This window comes from Euphorbia lathyris, chromosome 9 (assembly GCF_963576675.1).
Source record: "Euphorbia lathyris chromosome 9, ddEupLath1.1, whole genome shotgun sequence".
NCBI classification, from domain to species: Eukaryota; Viridiplantae; Streptophyta; class Magnoliopsida; order Malpighiales; family Euphorbiaceae; genus Euphorbia; species Euphorbia lathyris.
Genome location: NC_088918.1, coordinates 51079246 through 51105221, shown reverse-complemented (window position 1 = coordinate 51105221; position 25976 = coordinate 51079246). Strand labels below are relative to the sequence as shown.

The 25976-nt window shown below is 37.9% G+C and overlaps 2 protein-coding genes across 3 annotated transcripts; both read left to right on the top strand.

Moving 5' to 3' along the window:
* Nucleotides 1-1676: 1676 nt before the first annotated feature.
* LOC136206018 (bifunctional monothiol glutaredoxin-S16, chloroplastic) lies at nt 1677-12189 on the top strand. Its single transcript, XM_065996915.1, has 2 exons — nt 1677-2113; nt 11579-12189. The coding sequence occupies exons 1-2, from the start codon at nt 1721-1723 to the stop codon at nt 12080-12082; spliced, it is 897 nt and encodes a 298-aa protein (XP_065852987.1). The 5' UTR covers nt 1677-1720; the 3' UTR covers nt 12083-12189.
* A 3314-nt stretch (nt 12190-15503) lies between these two features.
* On the top strand, nt 15504-25696 carry LOC136206178 (GEM-like protein 1). Of its 2 annotated transcripts, none has more exons than XM_065997133.1 (4): nt 15504-16009; nt 16107-16211; nt 22407-22678; nt 25316-25696. In XM_065997133.1, exons 1-4 carry the CDS (start codon nt 15721-15723, stop codon nt 25493-25495), a joined length of 846 nt encoding a protein of 281 aa, XP_065853205.1. In that variant the 5' UTR covers nt 15504-15720; the 3' UTR covers nt 25496-25696. The 2 variants fall into 2 exon arrangements, with proteins under 2 accessions (XP_065853205.1, XP_065853206.1); XM_065997134.1 differs by having other exon boundaries at nt 15507-16009; nt 16110-16211.
* Nucleotides 25697-25976: the final 280 nt, after the last annotated feature.

Here is a 25976-nt window from a genome sequence, read left to right as displayed (position 1 = left end):
AAGTCCTTCAATTCATCTGAAGTAAAAAAAGCAATCAACTGATGGGGTGCGAGCCTTGTCCAGGGTCTCCTTGATACTGCTGCTTTCCATACGTTTACGCTTCCTCTCCTCATCAAGGACTATGTCTTCATTTTCATTTTCCTTATCCTCCCCAGCTGTCCCTGAATTTTCAAAATTGATAGGGCTGCCAACAGCTATGTTACCTGAGGAGAAGGTTTTATTGCGTCGGAGCCTCATTATAGTATTTCCTTTGCCTACAGTATTTTGCCCAGATGGGACTTCAGTCATGGTCGGGCCACCGGGATGAGTAGGTAGCCCTCCCTCAGTATTGCCGGAACCCGTTGCACCCTTCAAATTGGGAAGATCCCTAGCATTCCACAGCCAACGGTCGGCACTTTCATCTCCACCCTGTCTCCGTGGAGCACGAAGCCAAGTCCCCCATTCCCTTGCTAACGAGCTCTTCTCACTGGCCCCGTAACAGGAACAATAAGATTTAGTATGATCCAAACGGCCACAGAGGAAAGAGAAGCTCAGGATTCTCTCGTACTTGAACTGGACTACATTCCCACTACCCATACTTATTTTTATCTTCTTCCAACGCTTCAGTGGCACTCTTATATCAATTTGAACCTTCACACGGATGTATGAGCACCATGTGCCCGTATTATTTTTCTCATCGTACCCCACATATTCACCAACAAAGTTCCCTAGCATTTTACCAGCGCGATCAAACATGAATCCCATCGGGAGGTCATAAATTCTGACCCAAATTACAGTGTGATACAGCAGAACCTGGGATGGGATTATACCACATTGCAGCCGGTGCAGGATAAGTAAGCGATTGTCGTACGTCCAAGGCTCCGTATCGAGGACCCGGATCAAATCAGCCTCAACAAAAAAATTGAAATAGGAACCGCTGATCAACAGCTTCCTTAATGCAAATACCTTTCTCATGATGCCATAGCGTAGCCATACGCCGTTTCATACTCAGCGGATTGATCGGGCTCTCCGAGATGAATCGCCCAGCCAGAGACAGATCGATAAATTCTAGGCAGGGATCTTCGTCCGGGGCGGCGAGATCGAACTCCTCCTCATCGTCGTGCAAGGTTAAAAGGTGGTTAACTTCGGCCATTTTTTGAATGAAGGAAGCTCTCGACAAGGAGAGAGACGGCGGTGGGACTCTTGACCGGTGGGGGGAGAGAAAACAGGGCAAGGCGGCGCTCTCGACCTAGGTTAGGGAGAGAAAGAAAATAAAATAATAATATGTTTATTATTAAAACATAGATTAAATGGTAATTTTGGTATTTTAATTTTTTTTAAGTATAAGAATTAACCGGATTGAAGCTATAGCGTCATCATTCACTGGAATCGAAATATCTGCGAGATCCGGGTCATAGTTTGTATCAATAGATTGTTGAGCCAATCCCGTAGATAGAAGTAGCTAGACGATTCATTTCGATTCCTGAGGGATTGAGTCCTACAATGCTGTCTTCCTTGCTGGCTTCCTCTCCCAGCTTCTTATTGACTCAAATATAAAAACTAAAGAATTGATAAAAATAAAAAGTGAGGCACTAGTTAATTATTTATAAAAACAAATGAGTTAATTAGTGTATTAGATAAAAGAAAAGTAATTATTTACCTTATTATTATTATTATTTTATTTAATCCCCATAAAAATAAAAATCTGTTTTCTTCTTTGTTATGTTCTCTGTTGTCTTCGATGGCCGCCATCAACATATCTTCACTGCAACTGCAAGCCTCTCCTTCTTTTCGCTTATTATCTTCATATTCTCCTCCAAATACTAACAGCCTTCAATTTTATTCACTCGCTAAGCCCTCCATCCCCTTTCCCTCCATCTCTTTAACATCCTGCAATGCAATTAGACCTCGCTCTTTAATTATCACTGCCGCCGTCAGGAACCTCTCGGAGACCGACTTACTTGCTGTGCCGTTAACGGCGGAGGATTTCTCTAAAAAAATTCCTGCGGAATCGGGTGTTTATGCTGTGTATGATAAGAACGACGATCTTCAATTCATCGGTATCTCCAGAAACGTAGGAGCTAGCGTCCTTTCTCACCTTAAGTCCGTGCCGGAGCTATGTTGCTCAGTTAAGGTACGTTTCTGTTTGTTCTTTTCAATTATTTGCCTCTGTAGTGGTTGTCCAGCAATATGAATTTCATGCTTTCTTGATATTATGACGAAATTTAAATACCTAAGCATAATGAAATCTGCATCTGAGTTACTTTCTTAATTGTCGATTTGATGGATAGTGCTTTTTATGATGTGTAAGCCGCTGAAGGAATGTTTGTCTTGGATGCCTGGCCTTTTGTGGCTATTAATTGTGGAATTTGTAGTTTGGAAAAAAAAGTTATACTGGAGTTTATAGTTGAAACTGTAGGACAGTCTTTTTACTTATCGATTGTGAGAACAATTTAACTAGTGTAGATGGTTATAATGGAGAGACTTTCTTTCATGAATCATTATGATTTTGTTGTTGGAAAATAGGTTCAAGTAGGGTTGGTTATTAAAATTTTCTATAGAATTTGGGTAATTGGAAGACTTTTGGAGATTATAGATAGAGATTATTACGCCGTTGATATATGAAAGTGATTCCTTTGAGGGCATAATTTTTTTTTTCATTTGGATCTCTTCCATATTTAGATTTTAGTGTAGACAAGCTTGAGTTTTGAAAACATTACATAGATACCTGAACCTCGATAAGTTACCAAAACCATACTAACAAGTGTGGTTTGAAAGTCTTATTGTTTACATCTTAAGTTGTTTCATTCAAATGCATGAAGCTTTTTGAATCAAGTAAAGTTTGGATGTTATGTTGATAAATTTCACATGGAATATTTCTCAACATTTCTTATTGATTTTCCTTGATCATAATAGTGTAAAATACAAACCTATTTATAAGTTAAAATACTCCTTTAACAACTAGGAAAACTCTTTGCTAATTACAACACAGTTTCTTGTTTTCCAAGGATTTCCCTGACACTCAAACTCCAATTGCAAGGGTGTTGCGCACTTATGAAGTACTTTAAAAAAGATATGGATACAGGCTTCCTTAAGATCGATAGTCTTAATTAGGAAAATTCTCCTAATCTTAATTAGGAAAATTTCTCATATCTTAATACCCTCCCTCGTGAAGATCGCGAATACCAACTTGCGGAAGGAGAAATTCAAATTACGCTTTGCCAAGGGCCTTGGTAAAAAGATCCGCCAATTGCACCTTTGTAGGAACATAAGATGGAGCAATGATAATGAGACTATCAGTGATGGCATCTCGCACAAAATACTTAAATGTGCTTTGTCCTCTTATGAAACACTGGGTTCTTTGCTATATACAAAGCGGATTGACTATCGCAATACAACTGCGTCCCCCTTTTATGTTGTACTCCAAGATTACCAAGCAATTGTCTCAACCACTTCAATTCACAGGTGATGGTGGCCATAGAACGATATTCAGCTTCTGCTCAAGAACGAGAAACCGTATGTTGTTTCTTCGTTTACATGACACAAGTGAATAACCAAGCAACACAAACCATCCACTCAAAGAATGCCAGTAAGAGGACAACTGGCCCGGTTCGAATCACACCAACCTTCAAGCTTTAGAACACTATCAAAATGCAACAAAATGCCTTGTCCTGGATTCTTCTTCAAATACCGAACAACACAGAGAGCTGCTTCCCAATGTTCTTGTCTCGACTATTGCATATTCTAAGACAGAATATGTACTGAATAAGCTAGATCGGGGTGAGGGACATATAGATAGATCAAGCGCCCGACTAACCTTCGACATTTCTCCACATCTTGTAACACCTTTCCATCTGCCAATGCTAGTTTGGGATTCTGCTCCACGAGGGAAGATGCAGGCATTGCTCCCAACAACCCTGTTTCAGATAAGATATCCAAAACATATTTTCGCTGACACATAAATATTCCTTGTGCATTACGGGCTACCTCAAACCCCAGGAAATATTTTAGGACTGTATGAATCTGGAGCTTTTCAACGTCGCTAGTTTTGCAAACCAAGTTAGTATTATTATTTTTAAATCCTGGAGGTCACGTCATGTAAACCTTTTCCTCTAGAACACTGTATAGAAATGCATTGTGCATGTCCATCTGGTGAATGTCCCGGTCTTTTATTGCTGCAACTGCAAGGAATGTACGGACTATCACTATCTTTGCCACAAGAGCAAATGTCTCGTTGTAGTCAATTCCTTCATTTTGACGATGACCAAACTTAACCAATTTCGTCTTCAATCTCTTCCATTTCCCATTCTCATCATATTTCTCTTTGAACACCCACTGACAACCAAGTGCCTTTTTCCTTGGAGTTAATTTCTGCATCTCCCAAGTACCTTGGTACTCAAATGCCCGTATCTCATCAGCCATTGCTTTGCGCCACCCTTTAGGTTTCATAGTTTCTTTGAAGCTTTTCGGCTCTATGTTAAGGAGAGGATGGTGAAGAAGATGAAGGCGCGGATGGACTTATTTTTTGTATGGTATGTGTCACAAAGTCACGCGATCTTCCCATATCATCTTCATCAACCTCTGGTGTCACTGTAGCTTGATCTTCTGATGTCTCAGTTAGTATATCATTGCCATCCATGGGTATCTCATTTGGCTCCACAACTTCATTGTCACTCCGGTTTTCCACATCAGTATTTGGGGAACTTTGATTGGGATTGGGTATAGTTTGATTCTCTTGAAAAGGGAACTCTTTCTAAAAAAAATTTGACATCTCTTGAACAAAGTACTATTGTGTTTCCAAATCATATAACCCTCAAACCCTTCTTTCCAAACGGATACTCTAAAAACACACTTAGGATCCCGACTTTCCAATTTATCCTCCTTGCTACGTTAGTTATGCGCATAACGTAGACAACCGAACACGCGAATTTCTTCATAAGAAGGAATTTTACCAGACAACAATTCATAATGTGTTTTATTATTAAGGAGAACAGAAGGTGTTCTATTAATTAAGTGACAAGCTGCCAATACACATTCTCCCTAAAAATCTAGCGGCATATCAGAACTAGGGTTCTGAGTAAGAAAATTAAGGAGAATAGAAGAGAGATTTAGGAGGAAGAAGAGAGAAAACAAAGAAAAGAAGGAATAGATTTCATTAAAATTCTGCCTGAGGAAACAGTGCCACACTCAGCCTCTAAATAGACAAGTAAAAACAAATAGTTTGTTAGCAGCAGGTACAACTGTACTAACAAACGCACTACCAAACAAAATAGCTAACAACCTAGAGAATATATTCTCATAGATAGGCTTTAGGGAATTAAAATGGCCACCCAGTGCCAACAATGCAGAAATAATAGAACACATAAAATAAAAATAAGTAACTAACTTAACTAACAAGGCCAATTACTTATTTAGTCCTTGAACTCTTCTAGTACGTGACAATGCCCCCCTCTTGAATGCATTCTTGACCCCAAGAATGGAAGAACTTTTAGTTGGTTGTGACACTTCAGATAAGGACAATAGGAATAACCTAGAGGTGACCCCCTTCCATCCTTTTGAAATTAACTGATTTAAGGATTTAAGAGACATGACCTTAGGTCCATGAGTGTCTTGGATGCCTTTAAGCTCCACGGGATGTTGATCCTTGTGAATTAGTACCCTGTTGCCTTCGAAGTCAAAGATGATAGGGGTATGGTACCTCATCCAATCAGTGCCTAAAATAAGATCAAATTCTCCCAAATCCAGAGTGCTTACTGCAAATGCAAACTTGGTATTGTGCAAGTACTAGGTTAATTCCTCACACTTGGACTTGACTAGGAGTTGTCTGCCATCAGCAACGGATACATCAGCTGGTTTGACCCTGATCAAGGGTAACTTAACCTATAGAGCTAGCTTGTGGTTAACAAAGCTATGGGTACTTCCACTATCAATCAAGATAGTAATGCCCTTCTTTTGCAGGGTGCCTCTTAATTTGAAGGTTCCAAAAGCCATTCCTCCATCTAAAGCATTAATAGAGAGATTTATTGGCTCCTGACACTCCTGTGTTACTTCAGTCAAGGATTCATTCCCAATTTCTTCCATAGGAACCTCTTCTTCTATCTCTCCTTCTAAGTTCATAGCATTTAACTTTTTGGTTGTGCATTGATGGCCTGGGTAGAACCTATCTCCACACTTCCAACAGACTCCAGAGGTTCTTTTAAAATTGGTGGGGTTTGTGTTTGGTTTAGGGTCTGGTGGTTTTGGAATTAGGGCAGTTGAGGTATTGAGAATGGTTTGAGGTATAATAGTAGTCATTGGGGTAAGATTCCAGGGTTTGGGATTGTACAGGGATCTCAGGTTTCAAGCCAGAAATAAAGCTTCTAACATAGTATTCTGAGTTGATAGTAGGAAATACCTTCTCCATCTTGAGCTTGAAGCCTTCAAACTGCTCCTGATATTGTAAGACAGTAGATGTATGTCTTAAGTTAGTAATTTCTTCTACCACATCTTGCACCTCTGTGTCCTGGAAATGTTTGGAGATTTCATCAATGAAAACTGGCCAATTGACTGCTATATTCTCCTGGATCCAATTCTGCTTTGCCTTGCAAATACAGCCCTGCTAACTCCACTTTCTTCCCTTATGCTACCTCAAATAGTTGGAAGTACTTTTGACATTTACTAACCCAACTTTCCACATCAGATCCATCAAAATGAGGAAGATCACACTTCAGCAGCATTTTGTTGAAATATGGACTCTTAGCACTAGTTTCTCCTGGTTGAGTCATTGTGGGACCATGGCCTTAGATGCCATGGTTTTAGGAGAATGAGAAGTTACGGGTCTTTGAAAGGTTGTGCATGTTTCTGGGTTTGTTTGGATCACTTTAGCAATGGCTGCTACTGACTTATTGAGCTCCAACGGGGCATGATCCAAACAAATGGAGTCCATACGGTGTTGTTGAGCTGCATGAACATCTAGTAGCTGAGCCTACATAGATTGTAGTTTTTCCGCCGTCAGCTTGGCCTTTTCCACCATCTGAGCCGAGAGAGCTTGGAACTGTTGTTCAAGCGTAGCCATCGTTTCTTGGTAAGCTCTAGTAGCTGCTTGGGTTTTCTTGTAATGATTATTTACCATACAACATAGACCAAGGAAATGGAATCTCTGATATCAATGTCAGAACCCTATCAGAACTAGGGTTCTGAGTAAGAAAATTACGGAGAATAGAAGAGAGATTTAGGAGGAAGAAGAGAGAAAACAGAGAAAAGAAGGATTAGATATCATTACAATTCTGCCTGAGAAAACAGTGCCACACTCGGTCTCTAAATAGGCAAGTAAAAACAAATAGTTTGTTAGCAGCAGGTACAACTGTACTAACATACTCACTACCAAACAAAATAGCTAACAACCTAGAGAATATATTTTCTAAGATAGGCTTTAGGGAATTAAAATGGCCACTCAGTGCCAGCAATACAGAAATAACAGAACGCATAAAAATAAGTAACTAACTTAACTAACAAGGCCAATTACTTATTTAGTCCTTGAACTCTTCTTGTACGTGACACGGCAACTTCCCTTGAAATCTCAATGCCATCACTTAAAATGTATCGATGTTTTCGTTCAACTCTCCCATTTTGTTGAGGAGTCCCAACACATGAAGTCTCAAATAAAATTTCATTCTCCAAAAAATAATCATGCAAAGAGTTAAACTCAGTCCTATTATGACTACGGACGATCTTAATATCTTGTACAAATTGGCGTTTAACCATAACAATAAAGTTAAGAAAAAAATATATTTAACTTCAGTTTTATTACTCAACAAATAAATCCACACTCTTTTAGAATAATCATTCACAATTGTGAAGAAATAATGAGCCCCACAAGACGAAAATGTCTTATAAAGCCCCCACAAGTCTAAATGAACTAGTTCAAACATACGACTAGCTTTATTATTGCTAATGGAAAAACTACTTCTAGGTTGCTTTGCACGTGGACACACGTCACAAGCATGATTATTTTTTTACTAGAACTACTCACAGCCGGAATCATCTTCAGTGCTTTCTGTGAGTGCCCCATTCGTTGATGCGAGAGATCGAATGAAGAATCTCCATCCACAGCCAGCACTTCACTTGAGTCCATCCTTATGTTCACCCACTCCAATCACCTTCCTCGTCGATCGGTCCTGCATAACACATAATTTGTTAATGAACTAAATAGCGCAATTAATCTCATCAAAAAACTAAGTAATTTGGTCTGCTTGGGTAGACTTCCCATCTGGTAATCCCAATGATGAGTTTTTCACCTTTCTAACATCAGTCAATAAAGTTATATCACAAGTAACATGATTTGAAGCACCTGTGTCAATAATCCAACACAAGTCTTCACTACCATTCTTACCATGGAGTTTATCTTTGTTTTTAGCAACACTAGATCCTTCATCTGCTGCTCTGCCTAATGAGGCTTGCTGCCCATTCTGGTCTCTCACCTTATTTGCTCGTACAGATGGTGCGCCGCTTCCACGACCGCAGCCTCCACGAGCACCACCTCTCCCATTTGTAGCTCCTCCATGTCCTGGACCTCGCCCACCTTGTGGTTGATCTCCCCACCACTCGAGAGAACCGATTAACTGAAAGCATCCAGTTTCATCATGTCCGTCTCTATTGCAGTGATTACCGAACTTGTTGCGATTATCCACTCGTCACTTGCCTCGCACCTCACGTTGTACTTTGAATGCTACTACATTGTCACGGTCATCTTTTGGTGTGGATACCTTCTCTCCACGCAATCTTTCTGCTTGAATTATTTGTTTGTAGGCTTTGTCAACATTCGAGATTGGCTTTTGTGCCAGAAGATGTGATCTAATAGATGCATACGCACTGTCAAGGCCGATAAGAAAGTGATGCACATAATTTTCCTCCTTATCTTTATCTGTAGGCTTCTTGATCGTCTCATAATTTTATTTTCGCCTTTAACGAGGTACGAACCGCCCTCGCCCATTCATCGTAGTTCTCACCACGAGGTTGAATCGGTGTAATAATATTCCATGGACCATCACTTGATCCGAGATGGTACGTTATGTCCATCTTTGGCTTCTCTGAGTTCTCTCCTTATTTATCCGTCATCGAGAAAACATATTGTTCAGGATGATAAGTCACGAAAAATTCTTTGTGAATTTAGAGTTTGCTCAAAGCTATGATACCATGATAAATTTCACATGTAATATTTATGTAATATTTCTTAATATTTCTCATTGATTTTCCTTGATCACAATAGTGTACAATACAAACCTATTTATAAGGTAAAATACTCCTTTAAGAACGAGAAAAACTCTTTCTTTAGGTACAACACAATTTCCTTATTTTTCAAGGATTTCTCTAATCTTAATTAGGAAAATTTTCCTAATCTTAATTAGGAAATTATCTCCTATCTTAATATATGTTGAAATCAACTTTTTGTTTGTTATTTTATTGGGGAAATTTATCACCATGAGATCTCAACTTGGAATTTATATAACCATTGAGAATAGGTTTTCCAATCTTTGTTTCCGACATTTATTCTAACCTTTTGAGGAAACTTTGGGTTCAAGTGAGTTGAAGGTAGAGATCAGGTACTAGATGTGTTTATAAAATTTCAATAGAGAGAAAATTAGGAAGAATGGGAAATGTCTTGGCACTAGAAAGGGTAGTGAATAGTGAGTACCTGTCATGCATATAATTGAAAATAGAGCATCAAACATCATAAGAAAACTCGTAAGACTCGGTTAAATGGCTTGGCAAAAATGATCAGCATGACAAGATATTCGTGGAGAGTCAATTTTTATGCTTTTAAGGTGCGGCCTTGTACACTGTCCCTCATTTAAATAAGGGATAAGGTACCAAAATAGGCCTAAGGTTTTTGGGAAAGTACCGATTTAGGCCCCACATTCAAAATAGCATCAATATAGGCTTAACGTTTACAACATAACATCAATTTAAGCTTAACGTTTACAACATAACATCAATTTAAGCTTAACGTTTACAACATAGCATCGATTTAGGAATTACTAACAGAACGTGACACGTCATCCATTAAGTCTGTAAACTCAGCGTCACGTCACATAAGGTATCAAAATAGGTCTAAGGTTTGTAGAAAGTATCAATTTAGGCCTCACGTACAAAATAGCACCAATATAGGCTTAACGTTTACAAAATAATACGAATTTAAGCTTAACGTGTACAAAATATATCCAATTTAAGCTAAATGTCACAATTAATCATATTATATTCTTTTTCCTATTAACTTTATATGTTATCTTTTTTATTTAGTTCTATTTTCTTATTTATTATAATACAATTAATTATTATTCTTGCCCATTAAGACCTTATATTTGTTTTTCATCAATGATTCCATGACTCCTAAATTCCATGGGCTCATGTAATACATGCAAACTAAAAGTAATTGAATATCCACAAAATTTCGAACACTAGTTAAAATGATGTTGATACATGACCATATTGGCACACAAAATATCAATTGTTAACTGACAACTCATCCAAAATGTTACCATACAGCCACACAAAATCCAAGGTGCCTAATATCAGTTCCTTAATGTGTACCATGCTAGAAAAATAAAAATATTTTTTTGATATAGCTTAAATTGGATATATTTTGTAAACGTTAAGCCTATATTGGTGCTATTTTGTACGTGAGACCTAAATTGATACTTTCTACAAACCTTAGGCCTATTTTGATACCTTATGTGACGTGACCCTGAGTTGGCAGACTTAATGGATGACGTGTCACGTTCTGTTAGTAATTCCTAAATTGATGATATGTTGTAAACGTTAAGCCTAAATTGATGTTATGTTGTACACGTTAAGCCTATATTGGTGCTATTTTAAACGTGGAGCCTAAATTGGTACTTCCCCAAAAACCTTAGTCCTATTTTGGTACCTTATCCCATTAGTTAATTGAACTCCTTAGGTTGTGGAGGCTAATTTTCTTGATAGGGTGTGTGGTATTGCGGAGATGTTTCATATGATTATTGACATGCATGGCTACAAATGTTTTATACATTTGCCTGAAGTGAGAGGTTCTAGTTAGATGCCAAGACAAGAAAACATTAATACGGCGTTGTTAGAATGTCATAATTCAAAAATCTGAGAGCATTGAAAATTTAGAACATCATTATCTTGGAAAGTTCATATTACTTGAGAAAACCAATTTTCTCAGCTGATATTTTCAAGGCATTTTTCTTCAAAAGTTTTCCAACTAAATCATGTCATTTACTATTTTACTATTCCCTTTTCATTGATGTTTCAGATAACAAATTTGCAGTTAATCTTTTTTATATGTGTTGAAATTGGAAAGTCTATAATTACAACAGTATTTGTGAGAAATTTCTTGTTTCTCTAATATTGAATATGCATTGTAGACTGGTGTTTTACAATTCTAAAGTTCAAGTTTTAATGTTTGTATCATCTAGGATGGTCTTTAATTAGTTTATTGTGATGAAACCCACCCACCAAAACTGAAGCAAAAAAGAAAAGGAACAAAGTTAACCCAAAAAAAGAAAGATAAATTGATAAAAATCTATTAAATATATACAGCGTTGGTTTGAATTTTATATGAAATATGTGTGCGTAGGTAGGGGTAGTAGATGAAGCTGATAGGGATACACTGACCCAAGCGTGGAAATCATGGATGGAAGAACATATAAAAGAAACTGGAAAGGTTCCACCAGGCAACGAATCAGGGAATGCAACATGGATGAAGCAGTCAGGGAAGCGTAAGGCTGATCTACGGCTTACACCTGGGCGTCATGTCCAATTAACAGTTCCATTGGAGGAACTGATCGAACGATTGGTGAAGGAGAACAAGGTAGTGGCTTTTATAAAGGGATCAAGGAGTGCCCCATTGTGTGGATTCTCTCAGAGAGTAATTGGGATTCTGGAAAGCCAAGGAGTAGATTACGAAAGCGTAGATGTACTTGACGAAGAATATAATAATGGATTGAGGGAGACACTTAAGAAGTATAGCAACTGGCCTACATTCCCACAAGTGTTTGTTGATGGTGAGTTGCTTGGAGGATGTGATATCTTAACCTCCATGCATGAGAAAGGTGACCTTACTGCTCTGCTCAACAAATAACAGAACCAATTGGAATTATCATTATTGTATCTTATGTTATGCTAAAAACATGTCTGTTATCTTTCACGTGGTTATCATTATAAATGAGATTTGGAGTTGATGATGCATTGTTTTTCAGGCTTTAGCCTCAACTTGGTAAAAAAGAATTGATTCTCTCCCTATTTGTAAAATTTTTGCTAGCTCCTTAAATTTACTTAAACTGATATGATTAATTTCATAAGTTCGCGTGACAGTATAAGAGAAAAATTGGATAAATTGAAATGTATATCACTTTAAGCAAGTGTAGTGTATACTAAAAAATCACTCTATAATCAAGTTTAGAGGTTAATATAGTGTATTTTTAAACAAATTCAGATGACCAATATACATTTTAACTTTAGATTTCATGAAAATAATGTCAACGGATGCAATAAATAATAGCTTTAGACCACATGGAATATATAAAAAGGAGATGAAAAAAAGGCATTAATAGGATATGAATGATTGGATTCCATAAAGCTATAAATGTAATAGCCAATTTTTAGATATGTCGAACAAAATTCATGCTTTAGAAATATAAGACATATCATAAAAATATTAAGTAAAAATAAAAGGATTTTATTTATCGTGACATTGTCAACAACAATAGTTATTTCTGGTGTTTTTTATGTTTACTTTTTGTTTTTGACAAAGTAAGTTTTACTTTGACAACCATCCAATGATGGAAAAAACAAAGTAATGCTTACTTTCTCAAAAACAAAGTAAGCATAGTCTAACCCGTTACTTCTTGGTTTTGTCTTTTAAAATTGAAAGTTGACATTTTTTAATTTTTAAGTCGAACTAAGCATTTTGAACCCTCAATTCGGTTTAAACCTGTAAAATAAGAGAAGTAAAAATTTGAGAAATTTATATATAAATTCACATTTGAAAAACTATCTACAATTATGTCAAATTAATAAAATCATTACTTTTAATCTATTTTAAGAATTGGAGTTTATAAATTAAGGGTTTAGGATATATTGTCTAGGATTTAGAATTTATAAATTGGAAGAAGAATTTATAAATTAGGGTGGAAAAACATACTTTATTTGTTATATATGAAAAATAATGGCATATTCACAATTAAGTTTGATAATTTGATTTAGTTGTAATTTTATAGTTAATTATGATATTCATGTAACTAACTCTAAAATTTGGTCCATATATATATAATAAAAACTAAAATATCACATAGAAAATCAAAATAAAAGTTTGGATACATTCCTTAGCACTTCAGAAGCTTCCAAGTTTAAAGCATATTTTGCTAGATAGTGAGCAATAAAATTGGCCTGCCTTCTCACATGCTTGAATGTTATGCGATCGCGCCTTTAGAAAAAATTTTAATATCTTCGCAGATGAGACTCAGTTAATTTAATACCATGCAATTAGAGTTGAGGGTTGTGATAAGAGTTAAGGAATCATTCTCAATAATTAGAGAACGCGCGGTCAATGGCCAAGCACATCCCCTGCAACACAGCCAGACCTTCTGCAATTTTGACAGTAGAGCATCTGAAATTAGGGATACCAGTTAAGACCATTGGAAGGTCTTTACAATCACGGATAATTACCCCGATTCCACACTTAGAACCATTTTCCAAAACCGTAGCGTCATAATTTAATTTAAAAAGACCAGCATGGGGGAGGCCAACGCTTCACATCTATCAGGACTAACCTTAAACTCATTCCTGAGCTCATCCCCACGATTGATAATCCAGTTCTCATCAAAGCTTGGTTGGCCACATACAACATGATTATGGTTGAACCACAATAACCAATAAGTCAAGAATAACATATGGATATGAAAGAGAAAAGCATGTTTATTATCAACCACATCAATTCACCTGCTACTTGTGCTGCTGCTGATGATCTCAACTTGAATTTTCCCATATTAATTTATTTATCATGTGTTGATCAAAGCTCAACTCTGCACAAAGCCATTGTTGACCACATGTGAAAGGCTTTTGGGACTTAGGGATTTTTCCAAGTAATCAACCATGACATTATATAGAAAGTGAGAGTGAATGCGTTTAGAATGAGAAAATAGAGAGTGGGTGAGTGTGTTTAGAAAGAGAATGAAAATAAATTAAAGAGAGATGTGAGAAAAGGAGAGAGATGGTAAATTTGATATTTTGTTACGAGGTTTTTTTGTGTGATAATTAGATAATAAATTGGTTAATTTATAAATAAATAAATATAAAGATAAAAATAGCTCTTTACCATTTGACTTTTTTTAACACTGTTAATCAGTTTGGATTGTCTTTGCTAACGGAATGAACTACAATGTACTATTTTGTAAATTTTTAAACCACATACTTTATCTTTGAAAATGACTCAAACCACAAGATTTATTTTTGTACTTTTCCCTAAATTTTGTAATACTTTAAACTAGATTTAGATGTTTTAGTTATGCATGTCATTCAAATCACATTAAACAACATGTCATCTGACACGTAGATCCCCACGTCATATAATTTTTCCTTACATGTTATGTCAATCCCTAAAATAACTTTATAACATTGACTACAAATTAACTTTACCCTAACCCCTAAATTAGAACGTCTAGAATACATAGATTATGTCATTTTTTTTTCTCTCTACAAACATCTTCATAGTAACATCTTCATCGATTTCTCATTTTTTATTGCAAGAGGAATCGCGAGACAAATTAATTCAGTTAGTTGTGTTTTTTTTTCTACCAACAATCGTTTTAGTGTTGTTGGGACAACTTTCACCATGGAACATATTCTTTTCTATTTGAAAAAATGACAACCCTTATCTTTTCTGCTTTTGATTACCTAACTTTTTTTCCTTTGTATTTATATGGTTCATTCACATGTTAATGCGCATTATCTTACCACTTTCATCGATTGAAAATTTCTACCACTTATATCCAAGAACATAACAAAATATTTAAGAAGAAGAATTTTATTATCGAAAAACGGAAATATAGAAGAGTGCCATTGTTGAGATCAGGAAAGCCATCTCGAATGGATTGGAAGTGCTCGATTTATTTCGAGCGAAAAAAGATTTCAAATCGTGCCGATTCCTCAGAAACCTTTCTTCCACGTGGAGAAAATGAAATTTGGATGGATTCGGGTAAATGAGGTTGATTATCTTATTTTAATATTAGGATAAAATTAGTTTAGGAATTAATGTGGTAAATTTATTTTGGGTAAGAAAAAATCATATTATATGGCAATTTATGTCAGAGGTGACATATGACCAAACGAAATCTGAATGACATACATACCTCGTGTCAAAGTTTTTTGGCGAGGTACTTAAATATTTATTAAAAAAAAAAAAAAAATTTACACTTACAATTAGCATGAACAAAAATCAAACACGTCTTCTTAGTTGTTACTGGCGTATGCTAAATTCAAAAGAAAAGAATCGAACCCCAATAGAATATTCTGGAAATAAGAAGTTTGACCTTTTTTTGACCAAGAATAAACTTGGGACCGTTGGGAAATGGGTGATGCATAAATCCAATAAATCAATCTCTCAGATCAAACCATGATGTCCTTCTGAATTCGATCCTTTCTATAAGCTAGCTAGACTTCAAAACATACAATACAACAAATCTTTTGCTCCATTTTAGATTCGAACAAACAGAGAAACTCATGGAGCAAAGTCATAGTCAGCCGACGGTCGATCAGACCAAGGAAACCAAACCAATTTCTGCTGACTCCCACAAAATCCAAGACAACAGTCCTCATACTACGGATTATGCTCCTTACCCAAAGCTCGATCCCAACGACGTTGCTCCTCCCTCTGAGAATTGGGCTGACGTTTCCATGGCTCCTCCTTCTTCAAGTCCCGCTCCCATCTCAGGAGCTGCTGCCACTGTTATGCCTGCTGAATCTAATCCATATGTTTCTCCGGCGCCTGTTGCCCCATCTTCCTCTAAGAGTAAGCTTTCTGAATCCTAGGTTTTCAGGAATATGTTTGATTCTAATTGTCTTCATTTGAATTGAATTTTGCTTTTCTCCAATGAATTCAATTTTAGCAGATACTATGGGACAAATGAAGGATGTGCTGGAGAAATGGGGAAAGAAAGCGGCTGAGGCGACCAAGAAGGCTGAAGATCTTGCTGGCAATATGTGGCAACACTGTAAGTATTTAGATCATGTTCCATTTATCAAATTTATTTTTTACCCTAATCGTCTAATCTTGTGCACTAGTGGTTACCCGCTGTTGTGTTCTTTTTTTATGTCTTCCAATTTGAATTAAGTATTACTTAATCCGCTTTCCGCAGTCTCATACATTCCTGCTTCGTCATGCATCTTCTCATTCTCTAAAATTGATATTTTGCAGAACTGGATAAATGATGATAGTGTTGATTTTGATAGTAAATCAACCAAAGAAGCCCTTTACTAGCTAAACTAGGAGTGAATCCTAAATAGAGTTATAAAACCTTGTTGTCAAAGAGAATTTATGTTTGATTGATTAAAAGATGACCATCCTTACAAAGTTTGCGGTTTAAATATCCTTCTAACATAAAGACAAAGGACAATAAAGCCCTCACTAGTAAATAACAAATAACTAGCTAATAAGGGGTAAAGTAGAGTAGAAAGGATAAATGACAAAGTAGTAAATAAGCAATTACAGTGGCAAAACAGTAAATAGAATAAAGTAGGATTATGGTAGGCTTGTCTCCTTGGTGAGGGATTTCACAGCGTGTGGTCTGTCTGACACACCGTGTGGCTGAAAACTCAAGCAGCTAGAACGGTCGCACAGGGATCGTCTTCGATGGCCTCCCCAAATAGGTCACACGACGTGTGAGGAAGCCGCACACCATGTGTATTGTCACAAAATTTCTAGGAGCTTCAGCAAGCCATCCATACGCTATGCGGCCTTTTGACACGTCGTGTGATCACGACGTGTGGATCAATCTTCATGTCCTCCTTCATTCAGCACCCTGCTCACACGATGTGTGGCTGATGTTACACGCCGTGTGAGACCTTCTTCCATCTTGGTTTGACTTCTTGGAGGAGATGCTCGTACCATTCTCCCTTTCTTCAAAGGAGCTGGACCCTTGACTCCTCCTTAGTAAATTCAAGAGACCGATCTGGCTTCTATGGGCTTAGATCATGTACGATGAAGGATGTTGTTGACATCTTCCCTAGCCAATTGGGGAGAGCCACATGATAGGTATTTGCATTAACCTTCTTGCTTATCTTATACGGACCATACTTTCTTGGTCGAAGCTTGCTACTTGGTGTGCTAGCGAGCCTTTCCTTTAGGTATACCATCACCTCATCCCCGACTTCGAACTGAAGACCCTTCCGGTGTTCATCAACCTTTGCTTTCAACTTCTTGTTCCACTCTTCAAGGGTTCCTTGACCTCTAAGTGCATTTGTTGGTATTCGTTAGTAAGGTTGTGGGAGGTCACATTCTTTTTCTCGCTCTTCGGGAGGTCTACAATGTCTAGAGTATGGTTGGGTCTTTGTATATACCACTTCGAGAGGTGACTTCCCGTGATCGAATGTATGACTATTATAAGCAAACTCTGCTTGAGACAATACCAAGTCCCACATCATTGGTTTGTCCATACATTTGGTCCTCAAGAGGTTTGCCAAAGTATGGTTGACTGCCTCGGTTTGTCCGTAAGTTTGTGGGTGGGCGGTTGTGCTAAAATTCAAGCTAGTGTCGAATAGAGTCCACAAGGTACGCTAAAAATGGCTTAGGAACTTTGTGTCTCTATCCCAAACAATACTCTTTGGAACACCATGCAATCTTAGGGCATCCGTTGGTTTTCCGGCACAAGATGAAATGTGCCATCTTGGAGAATCATTCCACCACCATAAAGATAGAATCCATGCCCCGTTGTGTCTTTGGGAGACCCAATACAGTCCATTGACAAGTCCTCCCATACGGAGTCCTGAACCGGTAGGGGCATGTGTAAGCCAGAATTAGTAGAGTGCCCTTTGGAAGTTTGACACTTGTAGCAACACTCTACAAAGTAGGTCATATCCATTCTCATCCTTGGCCAAAAGTATTGGGAACTAACCGCTTCGCAGGTCTTGTCTTGCCCAAAATGGCCCCCTAGTCGGCTTCCCCATGAAGATCTCAGATCACTTTCTCCCGGATGGAGGTGCATGGTAAACACAGTTGGTTGCCCCGCATGAGGTACTCATAAGTAGGTGATACTCTCCATCCCCGGGGTTGACCCTTACAATTTTCCCAGATGGCCCCGAAATCTGGATCCTCTTTGTAGACCCTTCATGCGCTCAAAACAGTCTACCTCAAGAGCCAATGTCTTTAGGAGTGTCACCATTTGCCTTAGGGCATCCGTTACTTTGTTTTGTTGTCTAGTCTAGTGAATAAGTTTGTAGGGAAACTTATCCACAAAGGCGGACCATTTCGAGCGCATGGAGCTCCTAAGTTGCTTCTAACTTTCCAAGTATTTAAGGGCTTGGTGATCGGTGTAGAGAATGAACTCTTTTCCCACAAGGTAGTGCTTGCATGTCTCTAGAGCCCGAACCTTACATAGAACTCTTTGTCGTATGTAGCTCGTTTCTGCCTCAAATCGCACAACTTCTCACTAAAGTATGCTATCGACATCCTCTCTTGCATCAATACTCCGCCGGCTCCAACTCCACTTGCATTGCATTCAACTTTAAACAGCTTATCAAAATTGGAAAAAGTTAACACCAGAGTCGTGCTCTTCACCCCACTTGAATCTCCTCCCTTTCTTTAAGCATTTGGTTAGGAGTGCTACAATGGCGCTGAAATTCCGGATGAATATCCACCACATTCTTCGGTGTTGGCCATTCCCGAACAACCATAACCTTCTCTTCATCCATCTAGATTCCGTCTCCACTCACTACGTACTCAAAGAAGATCAATCTCTCCATCACGAAGTCATACTTCTTTGCATTGGATACAGTTGATGCTTCCTCATCAAATCTAACACCACTCTCAAGTGCTTCACATGTTCATCTAATGTTCGGCATGAATAAAAATGTCATCAAAATAGACTACCACAAATTTCCCAATCACGGGATGGAACACTTGATTCATTAGCCTCATGAAATTACTTGGAGCACTTGGTCATTCCAAACGGCATCACTTAACCATTCATATAGCCCATGCCGAGTCTTGAAAGCGGTCTTCCACTCATCGTCGCCCCGAATATGAATTTGTTGGTAGCCACTCAAGTCAATCTTCGAGAAAACCTTAGACCCGCTAAGTTGATCAAGCTATAGGGAATTTATACCGAATGGTGATATTATTGATAGCCTGACTATCAATGCACATACGCCAAGATCCATCGTTCTTTGGTGTGAGTAATGCTGGAATCGCACAAGGACTCATGCTCTCCCTCACATAACCCATGACAAGTTCTTCAACCTTTTCCCTCATGATCTCACTTTCCTTAGGGCCCATCCGATAGTGTGGGAGACTTGGTAGGCTAGCTCCGAGTACTAAGTCAATATGATGTTGGATGTCCTGTAGAGGTGGTAGCCTATAAGGTAACTCTTCGGGAAACACTTTGTACTCCTCAAGCATAAAGTTCACCTCTTCCATCACTTCTCTCTCTTTCTATACCTTCGGCTTTCCACTTACCTTTACCATCACCACATAAACCATTTGACTCTCCTCACGTTCATTGATGAATGCCTTTTGAGTAGGGCAAACGGTTAATGTAGTTTTCTTCATCGATTTGGGTTCTCCCACCATGGGTGTAAGCACGTACCTCACCCCATCGCTCACAGACCTATAGGTGTTCCTCTTTCCGGCATGGGTGGCATTCCTATCAAATTACTATGGCCTTCCCAAGAGTAAGGGGCAGGCATCCATATCCACCACATCGCAATAGATCTTGTCTTAATACTCTCCGATGACAGTTGGGACCTTTCACTGTCGGGCTGCCCTCAATTCACCGATGCTTTTGATCCATCCAACATTGTAGGGACTAGGGTGTGCTTCCACAATCAAAGCGAACTTCTGAACCGCGACATCATTAATGATATTTTTTTGGCTCCCACTATTGATGATGACATTACACTTCTCCCCTAGATAAAGGATACGAAATAGGTGTTGCCGTTGATCCTCCTCAACCCGGTTGGAGACCAACAATTGTCGAACAACGTTAATAGCATGAGCATTATCATACTCCCATCATCCTCATCATCAATTGGTTCACAAAATACACCATCATCCTCTTCATAATCATCTTCAAACTGCTCCACTACATTGGCACTCCTCTTAGGGCATTCGTTTGAGTGGTGTCTCGACTCGTTACAATGGAAACACTTGAATGGTGCCGGCTTGATGTAGGGGTTGTTGCCCCTAGGAGGTGGTGGTGCTACCCTATAAGGCCTCACATCCCACATTGGTGGTTTTCCCGCAATAGGAGTTTTCATTCCACTAGCCCTAGCAACTTGCTTGCCCTTATCAACCGCCTTCTAAGCTTCTCTTAGCGGATCATCACCCTGTACCTCCGATAAGTATCCTGTGTTCTCACACTCAATTGTGACTCGGTCTTGAGAGCTAAATTCCGAGCGTTTTGCACCAGAATTACCATTTGTGTACCAATTTTTGTCTTGTATGTTGTACCGTATCCCTCAAGGTACCTAGAAGTCATTTGACTTTCGGTTTCCGACAAGTTTGCCATTGCCGAAAGTTGCAAGAATTCCGAGGTATATTCATGGACACTCTTAGCACCTTGCGAGCACCCATGATACGAGCTATAGATGTATTATTCATAGTCTTGTGGTGGAAACCGCTCCCTCAACAACGCCTTCATCCGAAGCCAAGATCTAATCGATTCCCTTCCCCCTCTTCTTCTTTCTTCCCTTACTTGATCTCCCCAAACCGAAGCTCCTCTCTTCAATCGATAGGCTACTAATCGGACTTTCCGCTCATCTGAAATACCGACATATTCAAAGAATCTCTCCACCTTGGATAACCAATCTAGGCACCCCTCTATATCCAAGCCATCTCGAACAAAAGCAAGTCAATTTTAAGCTTGAAGGCGTCATTCCGATCGAAGTTTCCAACATATCCACCCTTAGCATGCTCAACAATATCCACATGTCTATTACCAACTACACCAACATTATCAACATTTTCATCATTTCTACTATATCTAGCATGCCCAACATCATCAAAATCATCGTTATCGTTATCTTCATTATGAACGATGACATAGTTCGGTCTCCTTACCTCGTGAGCTCTAGGGCATGCTTGATGTGGATGTTATGGTGTTATATTCTGCCCTGGTAGCGGTGAACGTGGTGATGTGAGTCGCCTTTGTGGTTGTGGTATCGGAATCTCCTCATTCTTCCGATTAGGACCTCCGGCGGGTTGTGGGTTCGTAGCCCGCATCTCTAGCTTGAAGTTTTCTATGGAGGCTCGTATTTGCTCTTCGAAATGTCTTTGCCCTTCCAGTTGAATCCGACTTTGCTCCATGATGAGCTCTCTAAGTTCTTCAAATCTTTTGTGTGTGGATTCCATTGATTCTTGCGGTACTCTCGGTTGAACCATTGCCAAAATGATTCTCGGTTAGGAAAACGATTGGCTTGATACCAACTAATACGGATAAACGACAATAGTGTTGATTTTGGATCGTAAATCAATGAAAGAAGTTCTTTACTAACTAAATTAGGATTGATGATCATCCTTACAAAGTTTGGGGTTTAAATACCTGCCCTGAAATAAGGAAAATAAAACCCTCACTAAGGTTACATTCCATAACTAGCTAATTAGGGGTAAAGTAGGGTAGAAAGGGTAAATGGCTAAGTAGTAAATAAGTAATTACAAAGTGGCAAAACAGTAAATAAAATGAAGCAGGATTATGACTGCTTTTCTCCTTGGTGAGGAAGCAATCCCACACGGCGTGTGGTTTGTCTGACACGTTGTGTGGATGAACACGGCGGGTGAGGAAAGCCATCGACATGCAGTATGGATCAATCTTCATGTCCTCCTTCATTCAGCACCCTGCTCACACAGCGTGTGGCTGATGTTACACGCCGTGTGAGACCTTCTTTCATCTTGGCTTAGCTTCTTGGAGGAGATGCCCGCATCAGTAGAGTGCTTACCTTTTCCTAGAGGAGCTGTGTGCTTTTTCTTCATTTATAAGGAGGTCCTTGTGTTTGCTTCCTGATTCTGGATTCATTTTCCATACGGAACAATTTTACTATTGACTGCTTCTCCACTGTTTGAGTTCATAGCTATTAGGACGAATAATTCCTCTCTTCATTTTGAGAGTTGGTTTTAGCTGATATTTGATATTTGCATGCTTAATATACTTTTGCTAAAGTTTTTTCAGCTGATCCAATTCCTCTTTTACTTCAATCAGTGAAAACAGGCCCTAGCTTTGCTGATGCTGCTGTGGGTAGAATTGCTCATCAAACTAAAGTTCTCGCGGAAGGGGGCTATGAGAAGATTTTTCGCCAAAGTTTTGAGACAGTTCCTGAGGAGCAACTTCTAAGAACATATGCATGCTATCTATCCACTTCTGCTGGTCCAGTTATGGGAGTCTTGTATTTGTCAACTGCAAAGCTTGCATTTTGCAGTGACAATCCTCTGTCTTACAAAGCTGGCGAGGAAACTCAATATAGCTTTTACAAGGTACTTACATCATACTTGTTAGTATTAATTTTGTTGTCTCAATATTTTTCATGGTAATCTCGTGTGCCACTCTTGGAACTGCAAACCCTTTGCTAGTAGGGCCATAGAAGATGAACTTAAGGGTCTGCTTGGATGAAAGTTTCGTAAGGTTCATTAAAGAGAGGGGAAGGGAGCGGAAGGGAAGGGAGGGGAGATTAGAGAACCTCTAGATCCCACCAATTTGGTGGGACTGAAATTGGAGGTTTTTGAACCTCCATCTAACCCTCATTTGAACTTAAACTCCTTCCCAAGCAAGGTTAAGCAAGGTTAGAAAAATAACCTCCATTTAAACTCCTTCCCAAGCAAGGTTACATAAATAATCTCCCTTTAATTAACCTCCACTAACCTCAATCCAAGCAGACCCTAAGTAATAAGTAAGATGAACTCTGATTTCTGTGCATGGACATGGCTTTAAGTTTTTTCTTATTCATTTTTGAAATTGAATTAGTTTCTCATCTGATGATTATTGGTTCTTTGCGTAGAAGAGGATTTCATTGATTTCTGTGAATTTCATTTTTAGAAGCAATTGGTTGCTTGCGAAAGAAACATTTTTAACTTGAGAAATGCTTCTTAACCTGCCTATTTTTAATATTGGGTTAAGGTGCAAAAATACCCCTAACGGAGCAATTTTACCCCTAACGTCTAAAATGGTGCAATTTTACCCCTAATGTTAGAAGCCAAGAGCAATTTTACCCCTAACATTGATAAATTGCGTCATTTTAACAGTAACAAATCACAACATATGTTGGGATGTGAAAAAAAAATTAAAAAAAAATCAAAAAAATATACTGTCTTTTGTACGAATTGGACAAAAAAAAAATTCAAAAAAGTTCACCGAATTTATAAATATTAATCTCCAATTCTATTATTAAATTATAAAAAACATGAAATCCTTTTTTTAGAACGAATTGATATGCAATTGGTGCAGAATAATAAACAAAAATATTTGTGTTTTATAATAGTGTCTGAAATTTGCCCAAATTATCAACGTTAGGGGGGTAAAATTGCTCTTGGTTACCAACGTTAAAGGTAAAATTGCACTATTTTAGATGTTAGGGGTAAAATTGCTCCTGACCCAAAACGTTAAGGGTATTTTTGCACCTTAACCCTTTAATATTTTATCAGCACGCCTGACACTGCAACTTCATATTCTATAATAATTTGTATGAAAGTTTTAGCTCATATACTTTATTCTGCCAGTTCAACTGAAATAGTAAGCATATATGTGCATGAGATACTTTAGTTTGCAAAGTGAGACTGTTCATGTCTCTAAAAACTGTGATTTAAGAGAAGTGAATAAGAGATGAATGCATTATTTGAGTGATCAATTGGTAGAAATAAGTTGATGTCATCATGATAAGATGCAGACACCTATGATGCACGGAAACGGAAACCGGGAAACGGAAACCGGAAACGGAATTTCTAAAAAACATAGGAAATGGAAACGTGGAGAAACGTGCAAATATTAAAAATATAGGGATATATTTATAAATATTAAAAAATATAATAAAGATAAAAATGAATAAGACTACAATCAATCATCTCAAATTCTAAGGAAAAAGAAAATTGTATGAAAAAAAGGTAAAATTTTACAATGATTAAGTTAATTTGCTTTTTATATGAATATAAATTTTTTTACAGTGAATACAAAAGTTTGTCGGTTGTCATCATGCATGTCCTTCAATTAAAAAATAAATAAAAAGTAAATAAAGAGTAACATTCGTCAACAACATAACCAACCACTTCGAGAAAGAAGAAACATAAAACAGGGAATAAGAAACCAACCAGAAGAAAGAATAAAAAACAGGAGAGCTGCGATGAATACCTGATTTTTTTCTCAATTTCAATCTCAATAAGATTCAGTAGTTGCAGTAATTAAGTATGGTAAGCTGTTTACATTGAATTAGATTTGTTACTTTTGAAATCAATTAAATGTTTCAGTAAACATGATTATGGATGGATTTCAATTTTCTCAAGTCTGAATCGCAATAGATACGAACTGTTTGAAATTAGGCAGTGAAAAGTTTTTTTCTGATGGAAACGCGTTTCAATTTTTTGTTAATTTTCGGGCACGTTTCCGGGCGTTTCCGTTTCCCACATCTCTGGGAAACGTTGAAACGCAGATGGATGAACGTTTCCGTGCTTCATAGGCAGACACATAATATTGTTACTGCAGAAGAGTCAGTAGAGACTGCTCAGATCTTCCAGAATTAAATTTTGATATGCAAGTATTTCTTGACAATCAGTGTGTAGACCAGAGTATAATAGTCCATGCCCATTTTGTTAATTTCGTACTTTACTAGTGATATTTGCAAAAAAAAAAAAAAAAATTATGTTGCATCATTATGCACTAACTACTAAGTTTAATTGAAATCTGTTGACCCAACTGGTAAGTGCTAGTAAGATGTAAGAGAAGATCCGTCTGTTTATGCTCTACAGACATACATGTTCCTTGTAGAATATTCTCACTTTAGGGGTAAGTTGGGAGTGGCTTGATTAAAATCTTGCAAAAGTTCCATGATTAGTGGGAAATTCATTGATGTGAGATGGGTAAAACCATGCAAAGTTGCTTAATTTGTGATTGATTGATTTTGGCAGGTTGTAATTCCATTGCATCAGCTAAAGGGAGTGAATCCATCAACAAGCAAGGTGAAACCTGGAGAAAAATACATTCAGATAATATCAGTTGACAATCATGAATTTTGGTTCATGGGCTTTGTACACTACGATAGTGCAGTGAAAAAACTTCAGGAAGCATTGGGCACCCACAACATGTGATGGCACTCACTGCATTTGGACTTGTAGATATCAAAACCTTTCTGCTCATACATTTTCGGTGTATGTATGTTGCTTTTTCTCCTGGACTTGCTGTAATATTCTTTTGGTTTAATATACATATATTCCCTTATATTCGTCTATTGTAGCACATATATTGGTCTGTTTTAGCACATATATTCCTATCAAATAAGCAGTTAAATATGTCATCGTAATTATTACCCACTGACAAATATACCCATATTTGAACTGTCAGCTTATTTGGTATGACTCTTTTAATCTTGTCATTAGACCACTAATACAACACAATTAACAATAGGGAAAGATTACTATTTTCATGGTGGTGAATATCTTTCTAGTGAGTTTTTAGATTATCTACAAGAGAATGTGATTCTCTCACAGTACAACGGTGTATTGGAAAGGAGGAATCGCACTTTATTCGATATGTTGTGTTCTACGACGGGGTCAGTAATGTGGGTTTTGA

Excerpts from the sequence above, each read along its gene's own strand:
- LOC136206018 (XM_065996915.1), top strand. The coding sequence starts at position 1,721 with ATGGCCGCCATCAACATATCTTCACTGCAACTGCAAGCCTCTCCTTCT. Across the intron at positions 2,114-11,578 it reads AGCTATGTTGCTCAGTTAAG|GTAGGGGTAGTAGATGAAGC; the intron begins GTACGTTTCTGT and ends ATGTGTGCGTAG.
- LOC136206178 (XM_065997133.1), top strand. The coding sequence starts at position 15,721 with ATGGAGCAAAGTCATAGTCAGCCGACGGTCGATCAGACCAAGGAAACC. Across the intron at positions 16,010-16,106 it reads TGCCCCATCTTCCTCTAAGA|CAGATACTATGGGACAAATG; the intron begins GTAAGCTTTCTG and ends ATTCAATTTTAG. Across the intron at positions 22,679-25,315 it reads CTCAATATAGCTTTTACAAG|GTTGTAATTCCATTGCATCA; the intron begins GTACTTACATCA and ends TGATTTTGGCAG.